Consider the following 26,951-nt stretch of genomic DNA (forward strand, 5'->3'; position numbering starts at 1 on the left):
TGGACAGGGTCGCCTGAGAGCTTGGAGGTTGGGTAAACACCTGAGAGGTTGCTCCTGATGGAAACCTGGCTCGTAGACCGAGGTCCTCCGGGCTCACAATTCTGAAGCCGTCGTCTTCTTTCGAGGCAATTGACACTGCCTGTTCCTGTAGCAATGTGTCAGGCAACCCCATATCAAATACTTCTGGTCTCCAGGCCAGAACTTCCGTCGACGAGGACATCGTCGCCGAGGTCGTCGCTGGGTTGATGACGGGTGAAATCGACTGCGTCAGCGGCAGTGAGGACACCGACTGGTTCGTCGTCAACGTTGGGCCTGCAGGTAGCTTAGGCGGTCCCGCCTTCACAGCGCTCTCCCTGCGTTTATCCGAATCTCTACTCGTGGCTGATCTGTGTTGATCGCCCGAGGAGGATTTAGGCCTCTCCTTTCCTTTCTTCGACGAAGATGTCTTTCTTGCAGAGTCTTTAGAAGAGTCCTTAGAAGAGTGACTTCGTGGAACGTCCTTTTCCGCAGGTCGTGACTTCTTAGCCGGAGGTTCCGACGAAGTTGAGCGTCGAGGGGCTCCTGATGTTTTCGCCGAGGCCACGCTGCGCACAGAGCCCACCTCTGACTGAGGGTACGCTCCCGCACCGTCATTTAACCAGGATACCAGCCGCCGATTTCGATCCTTCAGGGTTTTCTGGGAAAAACCTTTACATATTTCACATTGGTCTGCCGAGTGGTGAGGGTGGAGGCAATAAATACAGTCTAAATGGTCGTCCCCCTCGTAAACCTTCTTCAATCCGCACGTGGCACACGGGCGAAATAGAGGTTTTCCCAACATTCCGATAAAATTAACAAACTCACAGGAGTTCGACAATTCGACAAAATCTAGCAGTAGAGACTACGCGAGGAGATCCCACTATCTTTGGAGACGGTTGAAATCTGACGGGACCCGCGGGGGCGTGGCTTGTATACCATTGCGTCCAACGGGGCGTGCGTGGGCGGCCCCGGAGAGGACGTAAACGGGGATAGGACACACAAGTGTCGGAAGTTTTTTCCTATTGGAAACGACTATATATGTGTACCGAGGGTTCCCAGTCTGACAACGGGGAATATTCGAAGCATGTGAATCCATGAAAGATCCAATGCTGGAGAACTATAAAAATCTTACCTAACCTCCTGTGGCCGCCTCTCCCACAGAAGTCTACACTTGTCTTTTGGATCTTAACTGGAAGCTGTCTGGAACCGATTCCTGTGCACTGCGAAAAACCAAAACTAAAGCACCTAAAACAAGTATCTCTTCTGACTACATGCGTGGTAGGAACAAAGACAGAAGAACAAGCCTGGAACTAAGTCTGGAACCTTCAGCTGTTAGGCAGGATTGTATGAAGTACCCTTTGGGTGCACTACAATAACCTTGACCTCATGGCAATAGGGACCCTTCCTTTGGTATATTGCTCCTTTGAGCAATATGTGTATAACAATTAAAATACACTTCAAAACTGTTTCTCTAAATCAGATGATGCCCATTGGGGATGGCACACAGACACCTCATAAACACTCGGGTGACTTAAATAGCTAGGACACTGTGGACATTGATTTATCACTGGTACATTTAGAGCAATACTGAGTTTGGTGTAAAAGATGGAAGAGAGGAATAAAACAAAGGTTAACAAATAATTCGCAAACAGGTAAGTATTTTTAGAAAAACCTTCCAATGTCAACTAGGTTTTAACCATTTCCTGGGGAAAAGATAAAACAGAGTCAAAGGTAAGAAGTCTCTCTCAGGGAGCCAGGACAGCCAATGTTAATTGCACAGTGTCTAGGGGAGCTGAAGATCTTCTTTGCAGGTAAGTCTTGCACAATGTTGCACAATGTTTTTAGAAATGTTTGTAGAAAATGTAGGGCCACAAGCTGGGAGGTTTGTGAGGACAGAGCTATAGCAACTGTGCAAGGTAATCAAGAGTCTCAACTGAGAGCAAGTAAGGCTACACAACAAGAGGTAAGTGCTCTTAGATTTTACAGTACCTCTGGTTTGAAGGAATGGTTCCATCTGGCTTCTGTTCCTGTACAGCTATGCAGATCCTGTTGTTCCTGAGCCTCAGTCGTAGGCACAAGAGGGAGGACATCTGGGGACTTCTGCTCTGCAAGGGGAAGGTCAGCGGCAGCAATGGGCAAACTTCCATTCAGCGGTCCTTCAGTGTTTAAGCTCCTCGCATATGACGGCAAATAGCAACACTGCAGTTTTCGGATACCACTCTGGACTTTCCTCGCATCTGGGTCCAGCACTCTGTTGAGGTGGCTCAGGCTTGGTCAGTCCTGCTTCAGGGAAGTCCGGAGGATGTTTCTGGTGCATAGGTCTGACTAAAAAGCAACACACACAATCTGGTGGCCCTCTCTCTGGCGCATCGGTTACAGCAGCAGTGGAGGTACAGCCAGCTCCGAGAGGATGTCCAGATGGGCTTACTTTGGAGTTGATTGGTCCCGCCAACTCAAAGGGAGAAGTCGTCCTTGCAGGGCTTCTCTAGTTGAGGCGAATTCGGAGCTTCAGAACAGCAGCAGGGCTTCACCGGGCAAACCAACAGTCCAGGAGTTGCAGCAGGCGTGTCTTCCAAGTTCTTCTTCGGATTCCTTCGTCCAGTGGTCACTCTGCCTTCCAAGCCAAAAAGCCTCACCTTTTTATGCAGGTTTCTCCCATTCATTCCAAGCTAGCTGTCAGTCAAACAGCATGGTGGCTGTTCTTGCCGGACAGCCAGCCGGCCAACCACCTTTGGATGCATTCCTGTAACCAAGGGGATTAAGCACAGGGAGTTTTGGGCACCTCCCTTACTTCCTGCCCCTGCCCTACATACTGGAGCCAGAGGCGGCCTACACTCGTTATTCCCGCCAAAGACAAAACAAACAAAGGGACCAAACCTTTTTTGGTCGCAGAATAAATCTCTAGAAGGTCCTTTCCAACAAGAATTGGCGAGAAAAGAAGACCAGGGCCATTTTGACGAAATGGGCACCCATGGGTGTTCTACTGCAGCTGCGAACGCAGCCCGTGGTAAAGACACACAATGGCAGTAAAAGGTAAACCACTGCCACCTGCCATTAATTGTAGATAGGGTTACATCAAATGTTACATGAGAAACGAGACAAATGGGATACTAAGTAACCCCTCTAGCACCCATAGTGTGTGCTGGGTCTAGAAAGTTACAAAATGTAAGTATAGTCAATTTCACATTGCTGCTCTTGGAAACCGTTTCACCAAGAGAAGGTATTTAAACCTTTGGGAAATCTAAGAGACTTCCCTGTGCCACTGCACTGAAGGTGCTGTGTGTCACAATGTAAAAGATGATGCCTATGGAGTTTGTCAGACTCCAAAAAAAAAAAAGGAAACACAGAAAACACATAGTTCAGCAAAAGAGCTGGGGGTCTCTGAGCTCTGAGGTGGGTGGATTTTAGCACTAAACTGAAAGTTCTCCTTAACAGCCATGATATCCGGAGAACGGAGTTGGACATTGACTGTACTCGGATTGCGTATGCCTTAGAGTAGCCACTGAGGAGCTCCGGCCCACCTTTTTTTGCCTCTCTTGGCTGAGAAACTGGCTTTATATCGTGTAGGGGGCTGACTGTCTGCCGTCTTGCAGGTGGTCTAATGCAATTTGGTACTGCACATCTAAAGACTTGCACTTGTGAAGGGGGCAGGAATATGGGCCATCAACTGCTACCCTCCCCCTCTGGGGTAGGATTGGCTCTGGCTTCCAACCTGGTATGCCTCCCACCCAAGGCTGAGTGAGGTTCCCATCCCCTCTCGGCGAGTCGGGTTACTAACCTTGTCACACCTACATTCAGTTTGATGCCCCAAGTCTGTATACTTTCCATGTTAGGTGCTTCATTGTATGAAGCTTTAACCTTTGACATTAACATCTATCAAAGTTGTATGATTGCTACCATGTCAGCACAACTTGTAATTGCAACTAAAGCTTAAAAAAAGCAATGTTTAACGCAGTGAACATTAGCAATGAGTGAGCACTTCTGATTATGCCTTGTCTTTTTTTTTTTTTTTAATAGGATGGCTACATTACTCAGCAAATTTCGTATAGACTTCTCGGATATCATGGTCATTGGAGACATTAATACCAAGCCAAAGAAGGAAAAGTAAGTTGTGAATAATACAAAGTACAGATGCAGCATTCATGTTCCTAAACTACTGGTTGGCAAATTGTATCAAGCCGCCAAGTGTTTAGTGTCGCAAAAAATTGATTTTGTCAACCTCCTAAACCAATTATTTGTCCTTTTTCGAAGCTCATGTGGAGTAGCTTCACTGATATTTCAGCATCCCCCTCACCAAACACTGTTTACAGGTCGCAATATTGAAACCTTCTTTTTGGCACCTTTTTGGACACTTTGCCTTGACTGACCTGTGCATCAACTTTGTTCACACTAGCTTTTCTGTATACACCCCTTAAGATAATCTACTTGAATTATTTTTGGATTTTACATCTATTTCAATGCTCACCTTTTAATTTATTAGACAAATGTGTTGGTTAACAATCCCTGATTACGGGTGCCCTCTATGATGTCGCCTCACCTTGCCTGTTATCTGTATACCCATGTGTTCTGTACTTTGTTCAGTTTCCCTCCTCCACTAAGTTGTACCAGAGCTGTGATACTTATGAGTTTTGGGGATCTCTATAAATGCAATACATAAGTAAATCCCAGGTATTCTAGTACTGCTAACATCCTGACTAAACAGACTCTTTGCAATTAACAAAACGCAGAAGACTCAAGTAACGGGTCATACGCTAGATTTAGTGCAGGCATGTGAGCTCCAGATTGAAATGAACAGTCTTCAGAGCTTCTTTATTTTCCATTGTGTCCATCCGATAATTAAATGAAATTGTTTGTCCAGAAAAGGTTCATATTCCAAAAGTAAACCTATGGCCTATTGTTGCCCTTGTATAAAGAGGCAAGGCAGAGTTCTAGCAAAAGTCTAGGTAAAAGCTTTGCTATTGATGCAAAGCCATATCTATGCAATTTACAATATATATATATATATATATATATATATATATATATATATATATATATATAGTACATTTCACAATCTGTAGTCGCTCTCCAGAAAATTACTGTTTTCCTCTGCACAAACATCCTTGTGATTAAGAATAATATTGTCGGTCATTCATTTTCAATCTCCATCTTGGGTCTTTCAGAAAATGTAGTGAATTATCCCAGAAGAGGTTCCTGGCAATTGTTTGCCCTGTAGTTGTCCTAGATTGGTAATTTGCCCTAATGGGCAATAGAGAGTCTGGCCCTCCTGTTACATTTTGAGTTTTTGAATGTGGTTCTGCAAAATAGTCTCAGTAACGCACGCAAGACAAAAAAAATGAAACCACCCTTCTTAGCTCCGATACTTGTGAACAATTTTAAACCTTTTAAGTTAGAGAGCTGTTTTATTTTAACAACCTCTGCAACTAAAAATGTCTTAACATCTTGCATAAGCCTTAGTATTCTTTGTAAAAAATGTTATGTTACTTTATCTTTTGAGCGGAGGAACCCAGCACGAATTCAAGAACCTCCTGCACCTAGGTTTTGTAAAACCTGCGTTTTGATTCAGCACACACACTTATTAATGTTTGCTTTTTGTTATTGTACTACCTTCCAGAACGAATTGCTACTGGGAAGTAAAAAGGGGGGTGAAAAAAATGGTGGTAGTTATAGCAATGTATGGCAACCTAGCTAAACCTTCTCAGTTGCCTCTGCAGACCGTAACAAATATGGTATAGCAGAGCTAGTACAACTAAAAATGAAAAAGCAGGCCCTGTGGATTAATTAATGCTTAAAGTAGAATGTTCTGCTATCAAACCTGTACTCCAAAGACTACCATAAGTAGCAGACCACCAAAAGGAAACCTGCAGTGAAAAGAAGGCAGACATATGAAATACTTAAAGAAACCACGTAACCGGAACTGGCCCAATGATTACCACTGAAAACATTGGTAAAATAGCATGCACATTAATAAGCAAAATCAAAAGTATCTGTGTAACGGTTGCATTTCTTCAGACTGGAAATAACTCGAGAAGGAGAGATCATGTTCAACCTGGTGGGTTGAATTACATATTGCTATAAACCTCTGGATTTCTTTTATAAATTGACTCCTGCACGACGCACGTTCTACCAGAGAAACATTTGTGGCAAGTGGAGACATGTTCCATTTAGAAATACTAGTAGGGCTGTTGGGCGCGGAGGCTATATTCCATCTGCAAGCATTGTAAGCAGTTTCTCACATCTAGGATTGATGTGCATACAGTGTAAGAAAGCTCTTCTCCAGTGTTTCTGATGAAAGGCTTTTTGCAATGCATTTTAATCTCGCCAAGAAATGTGCCTTCAGTTTGGGAAGAAGGAGCCTATATTGAAGTGCAAAATAAATTATTTTTATGGTTACTGCGTTGTTGGGGTAGTTTTTCTGAAGTCAATCTAAGGGCTTAGTAAAACCATTTAACTGAGACCGTACAAGACTCCATTCTTAGTATAAGGCTGTACCACCTGAGTATATGGCAGCCCCGACAGAGCAGCCAGGCTCCTCTTCGGAGGGATAGAGGGCTGTAGGAAAGTACATAGAACATGTACACCAAGGATTCAATAGAAACACTTACAACCAGAAATATTATACGAAATAAAGGTTACATTATTAAATACAAGTAGGCCAAGTTGAGCCTTGGGGTAGGTACTGGTCATAGTCATTAACACATTATAAAAACACAACACAGTGCTTGAAGGTACATAGACCAAAGCATAAACCTTCTTCAGAATACCGAACAGTAATTCTAGGGAAGTCAGACCTTCTCAAACGCATTTAGTATAGGCCACACCTATTCATTGGGAGTAAAAATCATCACTTACTTTTAGATAACTTTACAGTAAGTCATGGGTAGTAGTTATGCAGTGACACCCAGCAAGGAAATCACATAATCAACCAAACCTGTTACCAGGATACTTTTCTGAATAGTGGAACACAGAGTAAAGTAACAGTACATGCCTATAACTACATTTACAGTTGCTTTTCAGGTCAGTGGCACACATACTGGGGAAGCAGTAACTCTTTAACTTATTTTAGGATGGCACTGTTGGGTAATAATTGGTGTAGTCCCACTGTGTGAGACTACACAACACTTATCTGCTTGGTATTCGGTAACCCACCTTTTGGTATAGATCTGTACTACATAAGTTGGTAGTGTGACTGAGTAGCCAGGCCTATCTTAAGAGGGGTAAATTAGAGCTGCAACAATTAAATTTGTGTTTACAAGTAACCAAGCAATACTTATGCTCAAGGTTTCTTTTACAAATATTTATTTAACTTCACTTTTTAAATAAGCATTCTTTAAAAGGGCAATTTATGTAGCAATCAAATATACTTTAAAAATACTTTTCAGGATAAGCACCGTTTAGTGGATACTCTTTGGATATGCTTTTTAAACCATTCCTACAGGCAGAGGTGACTTCATTCACAAGGACGGTAATGGCATTTATATATCACTAGTTGTACTTTGCTGATTCAGAGGTTGCAGAAAGAAAAGGTTTAAGGAAAGAAAAAGGTTAAACAGGTTCTCAGAGCATGTAAGTATACTTAAATCATCCAATGACGTCTAGACAAGCCTTTCCCAGCAATAATAGTCGAAGACGAGTTGCCGCCTATGAGGGACAGAAATATCAGTCAATGGACTAGAAGAGTCTGCAGGGAGCCAAGACAGCCAAAGTCAATTGGAGCACAGTCTATGGAGCTGAGGCACTTAGATAATAAAAAAGAACAACACAGCTAACAAGACAATGAGGTAAGTGCCCCAAGTCTCAACAGTACTCTGGTTTGAAGAAGTGGTCCAGCTGGTTTCTGTCCTGTTGCAGCGGTGCAGACCCTGGGTTCCAGAGCCTCAGTCGTGAGGACAAGAGGGAGGACATCTGGAGGGCTCCTGCGGCAGGAATTTGGAGGTGGTCGGCAGCTATGGGCTCTTTTTGGTTCAGCAGCACTTTGCGTTTTCAGCGCTCAGTAAACAGCACCACAGCGGGTCGTGGATACCGCTTGGGCTTCCTTCACTCCTTTGGTCCTGCTTTCTGGTGAGGGTACTCAAGCTCGGGTCCTCGAGCTCGGGTCATCCTGGTTCTGGAGGGTCCTTAGGGGACTCCTGGAGCTTGTGGCTGGATTTCAGACGCTTCACTCGACTAAGAATTTCTCGACCCCTGGCACACGGTTCCTGCAGCAACCAAGTACAGCCAGTTGGGGAAGATGGTCCAGTGGAGTTTGTCTTGGGGCTAGTTGGTGCCACTAACCCAAGGAAAGAAGTCGTCCCTTCCGTAGCATCTCTTGTCGATCAGAAAAAGGAGCTTCAGCACAGCAGAATGGCTTCACTGGGCAATTCAAAGGTCCAGGAGGATGCAACAAGCTTTGTTCAAGGTTTCTTCATCGGGTGTTTCTCCCAGTGGTCGACTCTACCTCGAGTCCCAAAACCCTCGCCTTTTCAGCAGGTTTATTCCGTTGATGCACAGCCTAGGCTGTCAATCACACAGCCAGCCAATCAGGACTGGTTGCATTCAGGCATTCCTAGAGACAAAGGACAGGGGCGTTTCAGGACCCTCCCTCACATCCTGTCCTTCCAGACACACTACAGCCAGAGGCTTTTGGACTGAAGCCCGCCAAAGTTAATAGGAACAGCGGGCTCAAACCTGGCTCGACGTGCAGAGTAAAACCCAAGAAAGACCTCACAAACAGAAAATGGTGAAAAAAGACATGGGTTGTTTTGACAAAATGGTCACCCATGGCTGATATACTGCAACTAAGGATTCAGCCTGTGTTAGAAAAGCACAATGGTAGGAAAATTAAACGCACTGCCACCAGCCGTTTAAAATAGTGAGGGTAACATTAAAAAAAAGTTACATGAGAATGTAGGATAAGGCGCTACTAGGTAACCCCCCTCCCCAACATTCCACATAAGATGGTGTGTGCTGGACCTACTAAGAGAAAAGGAAAGTAAAGTCCATTTCACTTACTATTCTTGGGAACAATAGTTCACACAAGACAAGGTATCTAAACCTTATGAAAAATCTAAAGGATTTATCTGACACCACACTGAAGCTGCTGTGTGTCACCATACAACATGTAGATGCCTAATGGAGTCCAAAAACAGAGGAAACATATAATCCAAATCAGGTCAAAACAAATGAGAGAGTGAGAAAAAGGTCTCACTCCAGGTTAAAAAATGTAAAAGCCCTAAAGTCCAGCAAAAGAGCTGGTGGTCTCTAAGGGTGAGGGGAATTGGCACAGAAATGAGATTTCTCCCCTACAGGCACACAGCTAACTCAAGGTAAGTAAGACAAATACACTTTTTAAAGGAGCTACCAGCAACTTAAAGGTATGTATAACCTAAGGCAGACTTATTCTAGAGAGGCTAACAGCAGGTCGGGGGAAGCAAGACCCAAATGGGGGCACTTATACATTTATATCCTAACGGGAATAGTAAAGTGAAACCAACATCATTATTTTTGGGGGAAGAGGCAACAACCTTATATATACTTTTCAAAATGGCACAACACTCATTCAAGGTAAGTAAGACCTTTCGTAACGGTTTACTCTCAGCTAGTTACCAACCAACTCTTTCACAAGTAAGTACTTGTTATACTATTCAAGACCTAATCCTGTATCCCTTCCCTTCCCTATTCTGTTGCATGAGTTCACTCGGGGCAGAAGAGGGACCGTAGTGGTCTAGGGGCCAGGTGTAGGCAGGGTGAGATGGGGTTCTTTTGCAGGCAAAAGTCAGAGCTCCTGTGAAAGACTGTTCACAAAGTATTTCACTTTAAAGTTGAGTCCAGGGACTTCTGAGAAGCCGCAATAGAAGGATTCCAAGAGTGGACCTGGGTGAACTGGATGAGAGGACTCCCAATCGCAACACATCAAAGCTTTACAGAAATCACAAAGGCGTAAGGTAAGTAAATACCCCAGCCAACACAGTACCTTTGCACAGACCAAGAATTGCAGCAAGAAGACTTCAGGATCTGCAGCCAAAAACAAGGTAGTTGAATTCCTTTATCATGAAGACTGAACACTGGAAGGGCTTTTGCAGCAGGGATCACGGGGAAGGCTCTAGGCAAGAGGTTCTTCACATGTTTTACTCCGCACAGAGTTGGTTGCAAAGGGGAGACTTCAGGATCTGCAGCCAATAACCTGGTTGCTGAATTCCTGGTCATAAAGACAGGAAACTGGAAGGGCTTCTGCAGCAGGGATAAACAGGCAAGGGTTTCTTGGCAGCTGGACACAGCTCTGTGGTTTTGGTGCCCTTTTCAGGAGCCAGAAAAAGACTAAATATTGATGGTCCGATTCTCTTCACTTGCAAGGTCCAGTACTCTTTTGGGACTTTTCACACTAGATTCACGTCTCTGGCGATCCAGCAGAATGCCACCAAAGTTTCAGCTCAATTCAGAATTCCATGCACTGCACAATGGCTTGAGGTACCGGGGTTTTGGGGTATTGCAGCTCCGCAAAGTCGCAGCACGACATGGGATGGCTCACAATGCAGGTCTTCTTGAGTTTAGTGGATCTCACCAGGCTCTGCATCGGGGTCGTAGTTTTCGTAGTTCCCAGGTCGCTTGGAAGGAAGGGTAACAGCAGGCTCTGGTTACACAGCAGGCTTTCCGGTCGCTGTAAATCCACTGCAGCTGTGTTTTCTTCATTTTCCTATTCAGATTCAGGTCCAGTGGTCGACTACCTCTTCAGCTTCCTGGATCAGACTTTTATGCATGAACCCAGCCAATCAAACAGACTTGCAACATTCAAACTTGGGGGAGGGGTTGTAGTCCTTTCAGGACAGACAGCCTCCCAGTTTGTCTTGCAGCCTGACTGCGAGAATCCAGTTCAAAGTGCTGCAGAGGTTTGGTCTCCTCCCTCGCTTCCTGCCTTCATAGACACTCTGGAGCCAGGTTGGGCTTGACCGAGGTCTCCCGCTGAAGATAAAATGTACACAAAGGATTTTCTCAGGGAAAGGACAAGGAACACCAATATGGCGAAAAAAGACACATTTTGGTAAAATGAGCACCCATGGGTGCCTTTACCGGGGCTGTGGAAACGGCTCACGGTAAACGTACACTGAATTAGTGAAAAGGTTCACTGCCACGAGCCATTAAAGTTGAGCTTGTCCCTGTAACAGAAATGTTAGTTAAGATGAGAGAGGGGATACATTGCATCTCCCCAGCACTGCACATTAGGTGGGGTGTGCTGGTCTCGCCTAAAGAAGGTTGAGGGAGCATAAAATATCCTTCCTATCATTGGGAATTGTATTTCTCACAAGGTTAGCCAGAGAAATTTAAAAAGGGGGAGCCCAAAGGGCGAAACGGCAACAATAGATAGTATGTGCTTCAGGCACAAGCAATATCCATATTTTGCCAAGGACAGCAAGTATGGAAGAATATGTGGAGCCGTGACCCTCACGGGTATTCTGCGACCAGCACCTTATATCAAAACATTTCCACTGATGTCTACAGCACTTCAGAGTTGACGGGGCCCTGGCCTTGGTGAGGACTTCCCTGCAGTCACCTGGCAACTCCTAACCTCCAAACTCTAAGGCTGCAGGAGCCAAGCCTTCAGGTTCAGCGATCCGTGATGAAGGATTGCGCCTCCCTCTCAGAAACACCAGCAACTTCACTGAGGGCGACGCTGATGGGCTGAGAAGATCCGGATACCAAATCTGCCTCGGCCATGCTGGGGCGATGAGTATAATCCTGCATCGACACGGTCTGAGTATGTTGATGCCACGTAGCAGGAGAGAGAACGGAGGGAACATGTACAGGAACATCCCTTCCCACAGGGAGAACGTGTCCCCCAGGCTCCTCGGCTGGTGGAATCTGCTTGCAAACATCTGGCATTTGGAGTTTGCCACTGGGGCAAACCGATAGATCTGGGGTCTGCCCCAATCGACCAACAGGCGGTCCACCTGATCCTGATGAGGTTTGCACTAGCGGCAGGAGCACAGTTCCCTGCGGAGGGAGTCTGCAATGGAGTTCTTGACTCGCGCCAGCTGGAGAGAGACGAACATCCCGTGTCCGATGGCCCAGTGCCACACGTCCTGAGCTTCCTTGCAGAGCACTGGTGATAGTGACCCCCCTTCCTTCCTGATGTAGAACATGGTGGGGTGTTTTCTGTAAAGATCCTCACCATCTTTCCTTTCAGATATGGTAGGAACGACTTGAGGGCCCAGAACACTGCCCGTAGCTCCAGGAGGTTGATGTGCAGGTCCTTCTTCAGCAGTCACAGGCCTCTGGCATGCAGATGTCCATGTATGCCCCCCAACCTTCCAGGGAGGCGTCCGTGGTGACTGTCTCTTGGTATGAGGGATTTTGAAATCCTGTGCGATGTGGCCATTGTCTCCCGCACCACTATTGCCTGCCGGAACTCCTCGTTGATAGGGATATTGTCTGAAACTTTCGGACACCTGTATCCAGTGGGCATCAAAGAATTCCTGTAGGGATTGCATCTGCAACCTGCAGAGACGGACGAGGTAGATGCAGGACAACATCATGCCCAGTAACTACTTGATGGGCCGCACCATAGTGTTTGCAGACAGCAGCCATTGCACCTTTGCTTCAATGGCTACTCACCTCTCCTCCGAGGGCAATGCCAAGCAAACCACTGTGTTGAGTCTGGCGCCGAGGAACAGCGCGTTCTGCAATGGCGTTAAATAGGACTTCGGATAGTTGACAAGAATCCAATATCCGTCAATTGGATGGTCCCCTTTGTGTAGGGCGCGCATCAACTTATCGTCCAGGTATGGGCATACGTGTATGCCCTGCAGAGGTAGATGGGCCACCAACGGTGCCAGGCATTTTTTTTAACACTATTGGGGCTGACTTCAAGCAGAAAAGTAGAGCCTTGAACCGGTAGTGCTGGCCCCTGCACCACAAAACTTACACATTTTCAATGTTTCTTGTGAACGGGGTCGTGGAAATGTGCATCCTCCAGGTCCAACGACATCCACAAATCCTCTTTCCAGTTGGCCGAGCACATGCTGCAACATGACCATCCTGAATTTTTGGGATTTTTAGTATTTGTTCAGATAACGTAGGTCCAGGATGGGTCTCCAACCCCTGTCTTCTTTCTGACCAAAAAGTATCTGGAATATACTCCGGAGCAATTGGGGAACGACCTCTATCGCCCCTTTTTAGAACATGGCTGGCACTTCTTCTAAGAGCTGAGGGATTTGCTGCTACTGCCGGGGAACCAGCGAAATAGGTCACCTGCGTTGGAACTCCAAGGTGTGCCCCTGGGCGAGAGCATCCAGCACCCATCTGTCATGGTGATCTTTCTCCACTCGCTGATGAACCAAGTCAGCCGGCCCCTCACCAGGGTGCATGAGTGGGGGCCCAACGTCTAGGCCGATTTAGGCTTGCTTGGGCAACGTTTATGCTGTCCTCTGCTACTGTAGGCCTGGGAAGCGGTCCTTGTAGGCTTCTCGCGTTGAGCGGGAAGGCTGTCTGTAAGACGTGGAGAAACCCTTTGACCTGCTCGATTTTCCCCTTGGAGGAGCGAACAGAGGAGCAGTGCTGCTGAAGAGTGCCAAGGGAACATGCTTTCTCTGTATCGGTTTTGATAGCCTGGAGGGAATAGTCGACGGCCTTCCCAAACAGATTCTCTCCGTCGAAGGGCGTATCCAGCACATTCGCTTGGACCTCCTGACAGAAGTTAGTGGCCTTCATCCATCCCAGCTGACGAATGCGGACACCGTTCCCCATTTTCTGGGTTCCAGTGTCTGCGACATCCATTGCCACTATGATGGCATGGTCCGATGCCACTCCCCCCCAACCTCCTTCCTGAAAGAAGGGCGAGGGCTTCCATCTTCTTATCGTTGGGGAGGAAGTCCAGCATCGGTCCTAGCTTGTACCAGAATTCACTGTCGTACCTGGCTAGGATCGCCATGGCCTTGGACACCTTGATTGTTGCCGCCGCCGTGTAGATCACTTTCTTTCCCATGGCGTCCATCCTTTTTCCATCACTGGCCAGAGGGACTGACGCCGATGAGGCCAGGTTGCAACCTCAGGAACTTGGGTGCAGAGTCCGGCACCCTATACTTCTTCTCCAGCCTATACCGCTTGCCTGGAGCCATGGAAGGGTTAATCATGAGGGCCAGGCCCTCCTCCCAAATATCGTCCAGAGAAGGCACTGCCATGACAGTCTTCCTTTTGGCCTCTCGCCTTTGATGCAAGAAACCCTCCTTCTTGGTTTCCTTGGGCACCAGCTGGAATAGCTCGGAGGCCCTTGCGATCTTGGCGTGGAACGATCCTGCTTCATCCATTGGGGAAACTGAGGAGCATCCAAAAATGTGGCAATTCATTGTCCGCTGGGACAAAGTCTTTGTCCTCGTCCATACTTGTTGCCGTAATCGTCCCAGTACCCGTCTCCTGGTCCGCTGGGGGAGTTGGGACCCGATGTGGTGGAGGAGGTTGATATGGGGGCGTCCGATGACGCTTCCTATTTTTAGGCAGATACTGATCAGGAGCTTCATGTACTCCGGGTGCCGGGGACAACCTCAGCTGGATCTCCAACACCAAGGTGTGGCGAATCGATGGAATGCCCAAGGAAATGGCCCTCTGCTGAGAAGGTAAGGAAGGAAAACTAGGCCCTGTGCTGCCACCATCGTGGACTCTAATGCACAGAATCTTGATTGTCATCATCCGTGGACGAGACATCATAGGTTGAACGGCGACATGGGAGGACTGTTTTGGGGGCCTCCATTCCCCCCACCCCTTTTTGGGGATCTGAACCGGGACCTTGGCCGGTACCTTTACCCCCTCTGGAGTGCCTGCAGCCTTGGTAAAAGCCATCATGGGGGCAGGGACACTTTCTGCACTGCGGGAGCCACCATCGTAGGATCAGCGCCCGTAGCTGATCCTACGATGTAGTGGTAGTAGACGAAGTGGCTGACGAGGACTTTGTCTGTGCCGGTTGAGTCTGCTTGGGCTGCAATGCCTTATTCTCCTCTACTTTCCTTGGCTTATCCATTGTCTCCCGTAGCTTAGCCGGCGGGGATGACTTCCTCTTTGAAGAGGAGCTCTATGGTAGGCTGGCTATGGAGGCGGAAGGCAATACTGATGACACCCTATCCAACTTGGGACCCACATCAGCAGCGACCCTGGACTTGTGGCTCTTGGCCTTATCCTGGACCCCCACGGATGGGGCGACCTCCAGATTTAGAAGACCGCTCTTTAGACAGTCTGGTCCTGGAAGAGGCATAACACTGCTCGGAGCACAGGGCAGAGGCCGTATTCGAGTTAAGCCATGACACCAGCCTACTATGCCTGTCCTTTTGTTGTTTTCTTAGAGAAACCAAGGCATATTTTGCACTCTACGTCCTTATGGTCCGGGTGTGGGCAGTAGGGGCATTGTAGGTGCTTGTCTTGCACAAACATTCCGTAGGCCGCATTTGGAGCAGGGGCTGAAGATGGACCTTCCCTCCTTCTGTCATGGTCAGAGGGTGCGAAATAGGCCCAAGATGGCCTTCTAGAAACTTTGATGAATGTTCGCCTTTGAGGGACGCGGAGCTTCACTGACAACAGATCCCTGTTGCTGGCAGATAAGGAAAAGAGCACACAGGCTATTCGGTATAAAAATTGAAGTTTTCTCGTTGAAACTTGAAAAAAACTTACAAAAAGCTCGGAGAGCGACTCGTGGACTCCAACACTGAAGCGTGCTATAAAAATCTGAAGATGGCTGCCAGTGGCGGGGCTTTGGGAGAGGACTGTCATTGAATGGGGGCTATTATGACCCAGAGGACAGTGATTGCTTTAGAGGAGAAATTCAGTTTTGAAGTGAAAGTGAAACTAGTTTTCTTTTTACTGAGGATTCCCAGCCTGACGGGGAATATTCATGAGCATGTGAATCCTTGCCAGACCCATGCTGGAGAACAAGTTACAGGTACTCAACTTAAACCTTTGCATCCATTAGTGGTCTGGCAACTGAGATTGGCATGGAGGGGTTAGTTCTTTATGCTGAAGGCACATACACAGTGCAGGCTACACATGGTTTCTTTGGACAGTTTTGTGGCTGTTTATATTTCTGCCATTTAGTGATGGCAAACTCTCACAACTTAGTAATTTGCATAAAGGTTAATTGCTAAGCATTGCCACAAAAGTACCCTTAGTGTCATTGAGCACACATCTAGTCAGGGATGAGTTTGACATAAAGAGCCCTTATCATGGACTGACTAGGAGTAAATCTATTTGCAGGATCCTTCACGAGAACCATCAGTGAACGAGTAAGCCAATGACTACTAATGATGGTAAAATAAACGCAAATACATTTCTATTTAACACAGCAACATCTGCTCTTGATATGATTTCATGTATGTAACATTTTGATTAATTTGTTACTTGTCCTGGTATTTAGGTTAGTTTGCTAACTACTTAGGAGGGTCAGTCTTGGATGATTAGGTGAAGGGCTGGTTTGCTGTATGCAGGAATTGGGGAGACGGGTATGTAAACTTAACCCTTGACTCAGATTCTTATAATTGTTCTTTTATACCTCGCTTAATACCAGCTAGTGGTTTCTAAGCACGGGGATCAGGATTCAAACCTGTGTTGCGCTGTGTTGTCTTGCTTCTAAGTCAAACGTGTTGCCCCTGATGCTACTACTGGTGTCTCAGAATCCATTGGGGACACGTTTCTGTGTTTGGTCCAGTCAAGGAAGGTCCAGTATCGAGGGTGTAGAGGGCACATTCAGCCTCTGGATTTACTTAGGTTAGTTGCAGTAGGCAGGAATCTGTTCCAGACTGCTTCCATTAAAGCACACAAACAAGGAAAGATGACCATCTCTACGGGACAGACCACCTCGGATTAGCGCATGGTATTGAAGGAATGTTGCTACGGTAGTTACCATGGTCAGGCAGCAACAAGCGATCTTCAGGGTACGAACACGGGAGCAGGCCGAGCACAGCTTCCATTCATGTAAGAAGGCTGAAAATGCAGGAGGGTTAGGTATGTTTTTCTTAAGTCCAATTGGGGTTTGACTTTATTAGACTTATCTCTTGCCATGCCTGTTTTAAGAGGGAGCAATGTGAGCAGTACAATGAAATCAACACATACACAGATCCAATGAAACACTTACTCAGTTACCTTATATAAATAAAAATGTAAATGTTTGTTCAAAATCTTGAATCTCCGAATGTTCTTTACCGATTGCTTTGAAATTTTGACACAACGTGGTCGTTCTCAACAGAATGAATTGCGACAGGCTGAGAGTGGATGTAAAATGTCAACAAGAAACAGCAGATCAGCGTCAAACACGACTCCGTGCTCAGCAATCATGCGATTACAATCGCCTTGTTTTCTGGTACAACCCAGCTGATGATTATAGTTTGAGCCAGCATGTTCTCATCGGCACCATGGCTGAAGTGGGTCCTTATTGTAAGGCTCTGAAATTTAATGGAGAAACGAAAGGAATGTGTTGCGCCGCCGGGAAAATTAAACTTCCTCAACTAGGAGAACTGCCAGAGCCTTTTCTTTCTTTTCCATTTAACCAGACTGAACCACAGCAACGACAGCTAGTATTAAAATGTTTATTTACATATATATATACACAAAGCACATAAGCAAATCTAAAATGCTGCAACTGTTTCATGAATTTTCGTATGCAAAGGTAAATGGACTTCTGATTAACCCATCCAAGACTAAGATTTTCAACGGGCAGGAAGCGCGTCTCACGGTCATGGTCTTTTGAGAGTATAATGCTTAAAACCTCAGCGAGTATGACATATTTGGAATTGTATATTTCGGCCCAGTCGATGTGAAGGTACTAGTTCAGAGGGCGAAGGCATTATCCTTGCAAATGGTAGAGGTTGACCAGAAATACAACTGTTTTTCAATCCAGTTGTAGTTAATTTATTTCAAGGGAAAGTAGTCCCCAAACTACTGAACGGGGTGGAACTTTATTTGGGTATTGCCGGAAAATGTTTGGATGCATTAGAAGGATTAATGTGGCGTTGGCTATTACAAATCTCAAATGCAATACCAGTTGCTGCCATAAGATTAGAATTGGGTCTTCTATCCCTTTGCACGCATGCACAAGGGACACTTATCCATTTTTTTGTAATTTAACCCCACCAATCTCTGATTCTCTATATGACGAGATGAAATTATGTATAGACTGTTTGCCCGAAAGGAGGGGGGTCATTAATATTGTTCGCCATATAAGATTAACTTGTGAAGTGATATTGTGCGATCTGAATATGGATATAGAAACTGTTATGTAACCCAGATATATTGTATGAAAGAGATTGGATAAATATCATTAACTGTTTTCATGGATATTTGTCTATGAACCACATAGCACATGAACACAAAAAAGACGGAACATTTTGGGTTACCTTTTGCAGTTTCCAAACAAACATCATAGGTCTATCCTGATGAGATTGCGGTGGAACTTACTTTACACTAAGGAGGTCCGCCTGAGAAGAGGAAAGATGACTGCAAATGAGGCCTACTGTAGATTCTGCTTGAACAAAGAATAAATAGATTCTAGCGTACCCAATCAGAGAAAGATCTACCTGGGGAAAATATTAAATGACATTGCTTCGTGTAAAGAGGAAAATCTGTGGTAAAGATGCTTGCACAATGAGACAATTTCAGATGGTTCAGTCGTCATCGCCTTTATAAAATCAATTAAGCTTAATATTTTATCCTAAAAATGGTTTATCCTGTTTTTATAGAAATCTTTTAGTCGTTGTACTGTATGATTTTTATCAAAATCTTTTAATGAGAAATGACCTGACTTTGAGTAGGATTTTAGGGTTGTATTAATTAATGAATGATGCAGTCTCTCTTTTATAGTAAATTGTCCTAACAGCATTGTACAACAGTTTTTTTCTGAAGTTCTACCCAACTTCATCAAAACCATTCAACTGAGACAGTACAAGACTCCACTCTTACTATAAGGCTGTACCACCTGAGTTTGTTGATGGCGTAGACAGGGCAGCCAGGCTCATTTTAGGAGGGAGAGAGGGCTGTAGAATCAGAACAAATGAAATTGTAATACAAATGGTCCAAAGAAAACACTATGTATTGTAAAAAATAAATGGTTTACTTAAATACAAGTAGGCCCAGCTAAATCTGGGGGAAATGCATACGATCACCTTCTCTATAACCACAATTATAAAAACACTACACTAAGCTTGAAGGTACACAGACCATAGCATATAACCTTATTTGTAGCACCTAACAGTACTTCTAGGGAAGTCAATCCTTTTCATACACATTCAGTGCAGGTCACACCTATTCTTGGGGAGTAAAAACCAATGGTTACTTTCAGATTACATTCAGTAATTCAAGGGTAGTAAACCCTACCAGTTGTACTTTGACGCTCAGTAACAAATCACATAATCTGTAAACTAGACAATATACATTTTGAGAATAGTGGAACACTTATTCTCCAGCATTGGATCTTTCATAGATTCAGATGCTTGAATATTCCCCGTCAGACTGGGAATCCTCGGTGATAAATTTAATAATAATTTTTTTTTTTTGTTTAAAATATACACACATTGCTACCTAGCAGTGCATGGACATAGCCCATTATGGCCTATGAGCCATTTCATTGTGTAGTCCCTCCACCTCACTTTGGTCCTTTATGGCCCCAGCCAATGAGGTGGCAGGGCTTAAGCTCCGCCCCCGGCAGCCATCTTTAGATTTTTCACCGCAGACACAGGGAATCCTCAAGCTCTCTGAGCTTTTTCAAATTCTTTCTACTTTTGTGTGGAATATATTTGGTAAATATATTCCATTTTGTTCCCCTTCTCAGGGGCTTTGTTTCCAATTAACCTGGGAGACAAAACTTGTTGTTTTCCTCTCAAAATCGTCGACTGAACTTCTCTTCAGAAATGGAGGCACCTCAGGCTGTCAGGAAGCCTTCCCTGTTCAGGGACTGCACGAGGTGCAAAAAGAAATTGGTTTACAACAAAGACCCCCACGAGCATTGCATTTATTGTCTGTACCCACATGACATTAAAAAATGTGAGATTTGTAGAACCTTTTCCACCAAGACCCTTCATGACAGGCATAGAAGACTCCTTTCTTACCTGGAATCCAGGGATCAATCTTCGGACGAAGAGTCTGTCAGAACAGCTCCTGTCCAATCCAGCACTCCATCTGAGAGACAAACTTCAAAGAGAAGGGCCTCTTCAGTGGAAAGGAGTTCCTCTCCCAAGTCCAAAAAGAGGAAGCTGGAATGGATACCCTTTCTGCCTCCAGTTGACTTACCAAGCCAGAAAAAGTCAGCAAAATCTGCCTCCAGAGGTAAGGAGGAGTTTGCAAAAAACGGGGGGGCGCAGTCGTCGGCGGGGAAACCGCCCACGAATGAAGGGAAAGGTAAAGGCCCGTCAGCGGCCATACCGTCGACGAAACCAGCAACGGCGACGGCCACGCTTAAGACATCGTCGACAATAAGATCATCATCATCGGACACGTCGACCGCGAAGCAATCGTCGACGAGCAAGAAACACCACTCGTCCACGAAGCATTCATCCATGACGCAGTCGTCCACGGAACGCATTCCACATTCGTCAACGAAGCTCTCGTCGACGGCGAAGCCCTCGTCGACGGGAAAATCCCAGTCGACGAAATCTCATACGGGATGCTTGTCGACGAAGATAGCATCGTCCATAACACCTTCAGCGGCACCACAAATTTCGGCAGTTACGGAGGAATTGCTGCCTTCCACATTTGAAACTCCTGTCATTGAAAGCAATGTCATTGAGAAGAAAACTGAGACTGAACCACTGGTACAGCAATTTTCACCTTTGGGTCACATGGCAGAACTTCCGGATGTAATTCTTCAGGAAGAATTCTCTGATGCGGAAGTGGTGGAAGAGTCCACCGGTCCCTTACCGAAACAATACAGCCCTCCTTGGCAAACGTCCACGGGAGAATCCGAATACCCTCATGACCCGATACTCATGTTATCCGTGCAGAGGATTGTAGAAGAATTTTACAGGCGGCAAAAGGAGAAGCAAATCCCGATTGATCCCATAGAATCAGGAATTATTCCTAGAGAGTCATCTCCGATTCCAGGCACATCTGGTTGTTCTCCTCACAGGAGTAGACCGCAAAAACGGGTGAGATCACCGGAACCTGCTCGAAGACCAAGGAGCAGCACCCACAGTGCTTCACCTACAAGAGTCCCGTCGCCACAGTCATCGCACAGACCGCGATCTCCGGATGTGGACCCTACTATGGTACCGTCCACCATCTCGGTATCAGACTGGCAGGAGGATCCTTTTAGAGAATTCTCGGAACCAGAAGAACGAGAAATAACACAGGAGCCAGACGCATCCAGTGAGTGGGATGACTACGTAGTCGAGAAGCCCAGGAGGAGAGACTCGCCGGGCAAGGCCTCACCGCCGGATGATCTCGTCTCTTTCCACACCATTATAGGTAAAGCCGCAGAATTGTTTAAAATTCAGGTTTCTTCTGAGGAAAGGAAATCAGTGCTCTATGAGAACAGGGACAAACGAAGGAGGACAGTGACCACAATTCCTCTCCTCGATACCATCTGGGATTCCGGATCCAAGATCCTATCCACACCCTTATCGACTCCGGCGGCCAGAAAAGAAATATAAAGCTCTGGATTCGGCACCTCTTTGTTTGAGAGGTCATACGAAACCAGACTCGGTTATCACAGTGGCGGCCAGAAAGAAACTCGCCAACCCCTCCTCACCGTTGTCGGCACCACCGGATAAGGACGGATGTAAACTGGAAGCCATGGGCAGGAAAGTATCATCTTCTGCATCGCTTACAATCAGAGCGGGCAATGCGCTGGCCATGGCCGCAAGGTTCGATCGCGAGCTTTGGCTCCGCATGTCTAAATTGGCGACACAATTACCACCAGAGCTCCAGGAGGAGGCAAAATCGATAATCGCGGATGATGAAGCAACATCGGATCACATCGATGCAGCGGTTCATGTGGCCGAATCAGGCTTCAGGCAGATGGCGCACGGCACAGTGCTCAGAAGGCAGGCCTGGATGAAGGCTACTAACTTTAGACCTGAAGTCCAGGCGCAGATATTAGACATGCCGTTTGATGGACAAGATCTCTTTGGAAAGAAGATAGACGATCATTTGAAGGGAATCAAGACAGACACGGACACAGCCAGAGCCCTCAGTTTTGTAAAGGACAAAAGTAAGGACCATCGGTCTTTTCGTCCCTTTAGAGGCTCATCTTCCAAGTTCAGAGGATACGGTCGTTCCTCGTATGGTCAAAAAGCACAAGGCGGCACGTACCAAGACAATAAATATCAGTCATCCAACAGATACGCCCATAGAGGCAGACGTGGCTCTGCCCAAGGGAAGTCACAAGGCAAGCAAAACTGACGACCAATTTTTTTCCCCTCTTCACCACACCCCGGTGGGGGGAAGGGTGAGCCAGTTATTCCAGCGCTGGCAATCAATTACATCGGACAAATGGGTGTTGCAGGTGATCCGAAAGGGTCACACCTTAGAATTTCTGGACCAACCTCCTTCCCTGCCTCCAACATCTCGCAGAGTGCATATGCTAAGACAGGTCATGTCCGAAGTGCAAAAACTGCTCCAGAAGGCAGCAGTAGAACCAGTTCCTTATTCTCAGAGGGGAAAAGGTTTCTACTCCCGATTCTTCCTCGTCAGAAAGAAAAACGGTCAATGGAGACCCATCTTGGACCTGAGGGCACTCAACAAATTTATCAAGCGCATAACATTCAAGATGGTAGCTTTACAAGGGGTGCTACCTTGGTTAAACAAGCACGACTTCTTAGCCACTTTAGACTTGGAGGACGCATACTTCCATATACCGATCCATCCAGCGCACAGGCAGTTCCTCAGGTTCACGGTGGGAGAGCTTCACTTTCAGTTTCAAGTGCTCCCGTTCGGGCTAAAATCGGCTCTGAGAGTTTTCACAAAATGCTTGGCGCCGGTATCGGCAAGTCTCAGGAGGGCAGGAACGGACGTTTTTCCATACCTGGACGATTGGCTGATAAAGGCAAGTTCCGCTGCAAAGGCTCGCTCGGCAGTGTCGAGGACTGTCAACCTCCTAAAAGAGTTAGGTTTCTCCATAAACCAGACAAAGTCCTGCCCCGTTCCCAGCAAGGTAGCTCTCTTCCTGGGAGCCGAACTCGATACCAGCATTCCCAGAGTGAGGCCATCCGCAGAATGAATAGCAGCGATTCTACGCTCAACTTCTAACTTCCTACAGAAAGAGACAACATCCGTACGCTCTTACAAATCCCTATTGGGCATGATGTCATGCATATTCCTCATACCGAACTGCAGGCTTCACATGAGACCGGTGCAGGAAGCTCTGGACCACCAATGGAAACAAGCTTTCGGAGGCTGGCAAGACATTGTCCAGATTCCATCGACGTTGCACAAGGCCCTTCGATGGTGGAATGTTCCGAGGAATCTTCTGCAGGGGATGCCGTTTCAAGCACCGACATCGACCCTTCTGCTGAGGACGGACGCTTCCTTATCAGGTTGGGGCGCTCATCTTGCGGACCTCCAAACCAAGGGCTCTTGGTCGACACAAGAGTCCCAGCTCCACATCAACGTGTTAGAGCTCAGGGCCGTAAGGTTGGCGCTGAAAGCCTTCCTACCGGTGATAGCTGGTCAAGTTCTTACAGTCCAGACAGACAACACGACCTCCATGCACTATACAAACAAGCAGGGAGGCACGAGGTCACAGATCCTGTCGCAAGAAGCCCAACAGCTTTGGGCATGGGCCTTGCACTACGGGGTGCAGATCAGGGCAGAGCATCTTCCAGGAGTGGACAATTCCTAGCGGACAGGCTAAGCAGAGAATACAAAGCGTCCCACGAGTGGGAGCTGGACGAAAAAGAAACCCAACGGATATTTGCCTTATGGGGCCATCCGCAGATCGACCTTTTTGCCACCAGGAACAACAAAAAATGCAAGAGATTTGCTTCAAGATACCCGGAGCACCAATCACTGGGAGACGTGTTCTCAGTGAATTGGTCGAGGAAGTTCCTCTATGCCTTCCCACCCATTCCCCTCATGTCGAGGGTACTTCGCAGGGTAAAAGAACAGGATTGTTCTTTGATTCTAATTGCACCGGATTGGGCACGGCAAGTCTAGTACCCGACGCCGAGGCATCTATCCTGTCAACCCCCGATTCGTCTCAAGACACATCAATATCTACTGACACAACAGAACCGCAAGGTCCTCCACCACAACCCGAGGAGCCTGTCTCTCAAAGCATGGTTCCTGAGCAGCGCAAACTGATGCACCTAAAGTTACCATCAGAATGCTGGGATATCATCAGGGCCGCTAGAGCCCCGTCCACGCAAGTCACCTACACCAGGAATTGGACCAGGTTTTCCAAATGGTGCGAGACCTCTGCAATCGATCCCCTCACGGCCTCGGTTAATCAGATTCTGCCCTACTTGTTGCACCTGGCTAAGTCAGGGCTCTCACTGTCCTCTATCAAGGTCCATCTGTCAGCCATAGCGGCTTACACAGTAACCGCGGAGACGCAAGCCTTACTTTCCTTACCAGCGGTTAAAATCTTCCTGAAAGGACTGATGCGTACTTATCCGCCTACACCTACACCAGTTCCGGACTGGAGCCTCAACACCGTCTTAACAGCCCTCATGCAACCTCCCTTCGAACCCATACACAGATGCGAAATGAAATTCTTGTCCTGGAAGACATCTTTCCTGATAGCCATCACATCAGCCAGAAGGAACAGTGAGTTACAAGCTTTGTCTTCTGAACCCCCGTTTACTTTGTTCCAGAAGGACCGCGTCATCTTAAGGCATCACCCGAAGTTCCTCCCCAAGGTACTTTCGGAGATGTCGTTCACTGAGCGCATTGTTTTACCAACCTTTTTCCAGAATCACGCTTCTGAAGCAGAAAGAACATTACATTCTCTAGACGTTGCTAGAGTGTTGAAGTTTTACTTGCAAAGAACCAAGGAGTTCCGCTCCTCAAACCGGCTATTCATTTCTTTCTCTGGCCGTACCAAGGGTCAGCATAGATCTAAACAAAGTCTGGCACGCTGGGTATCGTCCTGCATCACCCACTGCCATCAGTTGAAAGGTGACCCTTTAACTAGACCGCCGTCTGCGCACTCCACCAGAGGAAGGGCGGCGTCAACAGCATTCCACGCAGGGGTGGCATTGAAGGACATATGCAGAGCCGCCACGTGGAGCACTCTGCATACTTTCGCCAAACACTACTGCCTGACTGAAGATACCAACAAAGAAGCTGCAGTTGGACAGGCAGTGCTCCGCCATCTCTTTGTATAAGGTAGGACCAGCCTCCTTTCCCACCTTTCCCGAAGTATGTAACCGTTGTGTTGCTGCATGGTAAAGGTTTGATCAGAAGTATGTTTTTTCTGTATTTATGCATATATATATATAATGGTGGCATGTTTTAACTGCTTGGTATTCTATTCAAGCATCTGAATCTATGAAAGATCCAATGCTGGAGAAGTCTTAGTTACTTATGTAACTGTATTTCTCCAGCATTGGTATCTTTCATAGATTCACATGCGCCCGCCCGCCTCCCCTGAGAGGCTGCTTCTATGCTCGGCATCCATCATACTGTAATCTCTACGGTTCAAAATCTAAAGATGGCTGCCGGGGGCGGAGCTTAAGCCCTGCCACCTCATTGGCTGGGGCCATAAAGGACCAAAGTGAGGTGGAGGGACTACACAATGAAATGGCTCATAGGCCATAATGGGCTATGTACATGCACTGCTAGGTAGCAATGTGTGTATATTTTAAAAAAAGAAAAAAAAATTATTATTAAATTTATCACCGAGGATTCCCAGTCTGACGACGGGGAATATTCAAGCATGTGAATCTATGAAAGATACCAATGCTGGAGAAAAACAGTTACAGGTAAGTAACAAAGACTTCTAGCTACAGTAAAAACGTATAACCACATTTGTGATAGCACAGTTATACTAGGTGAGTAAAACCTAAAGATGTAATATTCAATTACAGGTGCTTTTGAGATCAGTGAAACAAAGATTGAGATAAGCAGTAACTCTTGTAACTTATTTTTGGATGCCACACAGCTAACTCAAGGGAAGTAAAACCCATATACTTTTTCAAGGCGCTGTCACCAACTTGGGGAAGGTATAAACCTAAGACTCCTTTTGTGTCTGTCTAAAACAGACCAGGCAAAGCAATACCCAATGTTACACTTTATGAATAACTCCTTTATTCTAGGTAGGTAAAACCTAATGTGGACTTATTCTAGACAGGCTAGCAGCAAGTCGGGGGAAGCAAGACCCAGTTGGGGGGAGAGGGGGCACTCCTACATATATCCCAACAGTGATAGTGAAGTGAAACCAACATTACTTTTGGGAAGAGGCACAACCAAATCACAGGTGAGTCATCTAACCTTACATCTACTTTCTGTTAGAATGGCAAAACAGTTTCTAAGGAATGAAAGATGTTACATATACTTTTCATAATAGTGCAAGACACATTCAAGTTAAGGAAGAACTTTTGTAACTGTGCACTCTGAGTTAGTTACCAACCAGCTCTTTTACAAGTAAGTAACTTTTAAACACTTATTCTCTTTTCTAGGCAAAAGGCCCAATCCATGGAAAGTATTTCCCTTAGTCTTGGAGCATGAGTGTTCTCAATGCTAGACTGGGAGTGGGGCATGGGGGGGGGGATCTAGGGGTCTAGTGTCCAACAGGCAGTGTCAGGATAGGTTCTTAAGTAGCGAAAATCAGAGTTCCTTAGGAAGACTGTTCAAACAGGTGAGTATTTTACTTTAGAGTTAGTTGAGTGTCCAGGGGCTTCATAGAAGACACCCTAGGAGGATTCCAGCAGTGGGACTGTGTGATCTGGACGAGAGGCCCCCCCCAATCACAGAAAACACCCCACAATTACACAGGAATCACCAGAGACTTAAGGTAAGTAAATACCCAAGTCAGCACAAAGTTTTTGCAGCAG

General features: G+C 46.3%; 1 protein-coding gene and 1 long non-coding RNA gene across 3 annotated transcripts in view; one reads left to right on the top strand and one right to left on the bottom strand.

The window, feature by feature from the left end:
• SLC12A2 (solute carrier family 12 member 2) overlaps positions 1 to 26,951 on the top strand; it is a 908,845-nt gene that overhangs the window by 778,726 nt on the left and 103,168 nt on the right. For both annotated transcript variants that reach the window (XM_069625621.1, XM_069625620.1), the window contains one exon: positions 4,036 to 4,122. In XM_069625621.1, coding sequence (XP_069481722.1) covers positions 4,036 to 4,122 — 87 coding nt within the window. The remainder of the gene's footprint in view (positions 1 to 4,035; positions 4,123 to 26,951) is intronic.
• Positions 1 to 26,951, bottom strand: part of LOC138510142 (uncharacterized) — a 240,658-nt gene that overhangs the window by 31,798 nt on the left and 181,909 nt on the right. The gene's annotated exons all lie outside the window — the stretch shown is intronic.

Source organism: Ambystoma mexicanum, chromosome 6p, assembly GCF_040938575.1.
Source record: "Ambystoma mexicanum isolate Mex_15411 chromosome 6p, UKY_AmexF1_1, whole genome shotgun sequence".
NCBI classification, from domain to species: domain Eukaryota; kingdom Metazoa; phylum Chordata; class Amphibia; order Caudata; family Ambystomatidae; genus Ambystoma; species Ambystoma mexicanum.